Raw genomic sequence first — 4,256 nt, 5'->3', positions numbered from 1 at the left:
ACACACTCCACTCCCCTCGATCCCTCCTTCTGGCGCAGCGTTTGAGCCAGGCTGGAGGTCAGCACCAGCACAGATGGGCCACATATGCTCTTCAGGTCAGGTTTCTCCCTCTGCAGACCTGCCTCCTTTGGGTCATCAGCATCTTCCAGCACAGAGAACTCACTGCTCACCCTCTCTGGACAAGTGCAGTTTTTGCTTGGGACACAGCTAGCAATGAAGAAAAAACTAGAGGCTGTTTAAATGTGTCAATTCACCTTTAATGTTTGAAAAAAATAAGTGGTATTTGAGCCATTGCAGTTATGAAGGGAAAAGATCTTGCTCCACGAGAGACCGTGAACAGGTTCACATTAGACTCATGCTTGGAAAAAAAAACAAACCCAAAACATTCTCCTTTCGGATCCAGAATGGAGTTCTGAATAGACAAGACCACAAGAGTGCCCCAGGCAGTCCAAGGCACATTACCCCAGTGCAGACATTTCCATCAACATGAAGTTATGACAGCTACATTCTTTCTAGTTACAACATTGTTCTATCAATATTACAAAATTAGGCATACTTTGGATTTTGCACAGAGACAAGAAGGACTTTTACTTCAGGAAGTAGTCAACCTGGGTCATCAATTCATTTCACAATGAAAGAGCTCCCTTCACTCTGCCCTTTCTCCCCCAGCAGTGACTTATTACCAACACCAAATTCATCTCAGAGACAAGTTTGGCTCCCCAGCCCAGTGATATTGTCTATGCATTAGTTAGCAAACCAATAAATAGACCTTATGACAAGCACCAGATATTTAATTGCCATCACACAGCATTTCTCCACACCCAGATAAAAAGAACTTCCTGCAGTGTAATCCAAGAGTCAGTACATACTAAGACAACATCATGGAGACCAAGACATTTGTCTGCCTTTGAAGCAGATGTCACATGAGTTTCCTTCACACAAACATCACATGTAAATTTAACTTCTTGGTACTGTGCTTTAAGAACAAAAGCAGATATCAGAACATGGAGGACAGTCCTCCAGAAATAGCTTATCAGCTACAGAAAATAAAAAAGGAGACAGTGGCCACTTACAAGTCTTCCACATGACTAGCTTGCTTTAAGGAGAGCATCAAGTTAAGGCAGTGTTGAGACAACTGGCTAAGAACATGCCAAATAGAGCTGTTGTCAGTAGTCACCAATTTGATATCCTACTCCATTTCGGGAACGGGCTACGTGGCTTTAGATCTCAGTATCAAGGTCTAAAGACTTCAGCCACAGGATGCTGCTTTCTGCAGCAAGCAGCAACTCAGGGGGATGTTTGCAGAAGTCTCCTAGACCAGGCTGAGTCGCTTACAAGTCTAGGTCAATGTTTCAGCAGAGCCAAAAATACAGTGATGGGCACTGAAAGAGAACACCGAGGGTGCCAGCTGCAAGTCTGTTTATCACAGTCCGAGGTGGAGTTCAACTTGTGTGTGAAAGCCACGTAATCAAGAGCCACCCCACCAGCTTTCAGGGAAGGTCTAAGCACCTGCACTGAGGTTACTGGGAGAGCCAGCTCTCTACAGTCTGCAGGGTGGGTACAGAGGCTCACACTGGCTTTGCTCCTTGTTACAAGATTAACAGTCTAATAAAACTCAGTAAGGAAGTCAGGGTCTTTTGGCCTGCCCAAAGAAGTTTTCCCAGCCTCAAAGAAGGAGTTACCACTGAGGGAGCTGTTGTGGAATAGTTTTATTTCTTCCCACGTAAAGGCCATTGTTTAAGCATTTACAGGTTTCCTAGTGCAATACAACCAAAAAAAGCAGTAACAAAAAAAATGCCGCCTTCTTCCCAGGCAACTAAACAGAAGTAGATTTTTACTGCAACATATACACATTAAATATAGTATACAGTCCATGCAGCGGCATAGCCATGTTAAAGGGAGTCGTGGCTTCAGCCATCAGTGCATTACAGTCCAAATTTCACTTGCTCCTACTTCCTATCCAGACTTGAAGAGAAGAATTGCAACCTGACCCAAGTAAAAATAGATGAAGTGCTTTGTCTCGTGTGTTACATAGCTGCCAAAGTTTCTGCCAACAATGCAGTGCCAAGTTGGGTTGTATTTCTTGTCAAATTCCTGAAGAAAGAGAAGAGAGGCATTAAGGCCAAGAAAGCCCACATGAAAATAGTTCTAAGCACAAATTCTGAGCTGGTTCTGTTCAGACACTATCGCCTCTCCTCCCACCTGCAGCATCTTTAGATTCCCCACTGCAAGACACTATTATATTAAGCGAAGTAGCAACTGACACAGCCAGACCTCTGGTCTGGATTGTTTGAAGGATCCAATGCAAGCGAATCATCTCCTGAGACTTAGATCACCCATCAGCCCTGAGCAGAAAGAGCAGACCTAAGAGCCCTCCTTGGTACAGTGCTATTCAAGCCCTGCGTGTAGGCTAGCTCAGGGGAATATTTCTCCTCTCCCATTCCAAACCCACTCTCAAAAAAATAAAAAAAGATTGGCATGTCTGCTCCAGCAAGGCATTTGAGCTTAAAGGTCACCTAAAAAAAGGAAGGAGAAGTCTAGCTTCTGCTGTTTGGGACTCTTCTTCACATAAAAGGGAGAAAAAAATCTGCACTGAAAATGAGCAGGCAAATTCACAGGCCAGACAGCACATGGAGACCTAAGAGGCCAGAGGTGAGCAAGCTGAATGCTGGCTTAATAGTCAGTCTTCTCCTCCTTAGCAGGTAAGATAGGGTTAAAGACCATTTTCCTCCCTCTAATTAATACACAACTCCCAAGAACACCCTTCCCTCCCCTGAGACAGAGCCAGTAGAACAGACTCAACATTCAAGATTAAAGCAAGTGTTAGTCCTCAGACAGCAGCAAGACAGCTTGAGCTCTTTGCAGGTAACCTTTGAAGTAAGGAAAAGGCTTTCTTGCCAGGGCATGAAGGTGCATCAAATTGCTTCCCTCCTCCCAACACACTCTCAGGAAATAAAGGCCAACTTCTTTTTGGATGCCTTCTGTTGCACTCGCTCACTTTACAGGCTGCATTGCCCCAAGCACTCTGAGATAAGTCTTGCCTCAAAGTGATCTGAGAGGTAAGGATACACCTTTGAATCCTTTACATTCAAGCTTAGATTACAAGCAAGGCCCAAAAGCTAGCCCAGGTGCCAGGACCGCATTGCCTGTGAAGTCACACTTTCCTCCTTCAAAAGCACTTTGCCTCACCATTCGGAGAAGTGGCTACAGGGGGAACTGACAGATGCTGTCAAGCCCGAGACTTAAGTTAATGGGCTCCTGCAAATGGGGAGACACCTCTTCACAAGCCAGGGCAGCTGTTTGCACTGTTTTTAAAGCAGCACCTTTCACAACCCCGCCAGCCAGCACAAGGCCCCATCCTCCTCCACACCACCCACCCCAGAGCCAGGAACGTGGCAGACAGAACCGCATGTGCACAGCTACCCACTTTGAATGAAACAGAGCAATCCCACCCTGCACTGGTACTGCAAGTCAAGCAGCAGCATCTGTGGAGCAAGGCCTAAAGAGAGACTGCAGCCAGCTCTTTCTAGGCTGGCAAATCCAGAGGGACAGCACTCTCACTGTTTGCTCAGAACTTGCCAGAGCAACAGACCAGGCCCGGCTCTGCCATAGCCCTCCTCTGACCTTGGAGAAGTCACTCCATCCTCCTGGGAATAGCAGTAAAGAAGCCAAGAAGAAAGCATCTTCCTCCTCCAAACACACAAGTATGAAGTCTCAGACAGACACTCAGGCTCATGACAGGCACACATACTTCAGAGCTTCAGGAAGTCTCAGCCAGAGCAGCCCCCTCATCCCTTAGTTACCTTCTTTATATATGCTGCAATGTCCTTTTCTATGTTGTACTTCTCCATTGCCTGTGTAGCACAGTCTACAGCATCCTGCTGCATGTCCTCGGACATGTCCGCATTCTTGATCACAGCCTTTCTGTCAGACATCGTGAACCTAAGGCAGAACATACGATTCCTTTAATCCCTTCCCAAGAAAGGAGAAGCTTCTTGTACATCAGAGGTTGTCCTTCCTATGGCAGTCTGCGTCACAAGCTGATACTACAAACCCCCTGTTATGCCCAGGGTGAGTTTATCAGGGTAGCCTACAGTAGTCCCAGGTTAAGGTGCCCCTTATAGCTGGAGCACTGTAGCACTGGCACTGTCTGGAGGTTAGATAAGAGATAGCCCAACACCAGCACCTGCATTAAACACATGCAGAAAAAGCTTACTGTGTGGGAGGAGACGGGATCTGCAGAGAGCTACAGCCCT

The 4,256-nt window shown here is 46.3% G+C and overlaps 1 protein-coding gene across 1 annotated transcript; it reads right to left on the bottom strand.

Annotated features, from left to right (window-relative positions):
- Nucleotides 1-235: 235 nt before the first annotated feature.
- On the bottom strand, nucleotides 236-3,956 carry DYNLL2 (dynein, light chain, LC8-type 2). Its single transcript, XM_009329097.1, has 2 exons — nucleotides 3,804-3,956; nucleotides 236-2,094 (listed from the first exon to the last, which is right to left on the bottom strand). Exons 1-2 carry the CDS (start codon nucleotides 3,954-3,956, stop codon nucleotides 1,957-1,959), a joined length of 291 nt encoding a protein of 96 aa, XP_009327372.1. The 3' UTR covers nucleotides 236-1,956.
- Between the last annotated feature and the right edge of the window lie 300 nt (nucleotides 3,957-4,256).

This window comes from Pygoscelis adeliae, unplaced genomic scaffold, assembly GCF_000699105.1.
Source record: "Pygoscelis adeliae isolate BGI_AS28 unplaced genomic scaffold, ASM69910v1 Scaffold427, whole genome shotgun sequence".
NCBI lineage: Eukaryota > Metazoa > Chordata > Aves > Sphenisciformes > Spheniscidae > Pygoscelis > Pygoscelis adeliae.
Note: the sequence above shows the minus strand (reverse complement) of the source record. Positions and strands in the feature narration are given on the sequence as shown.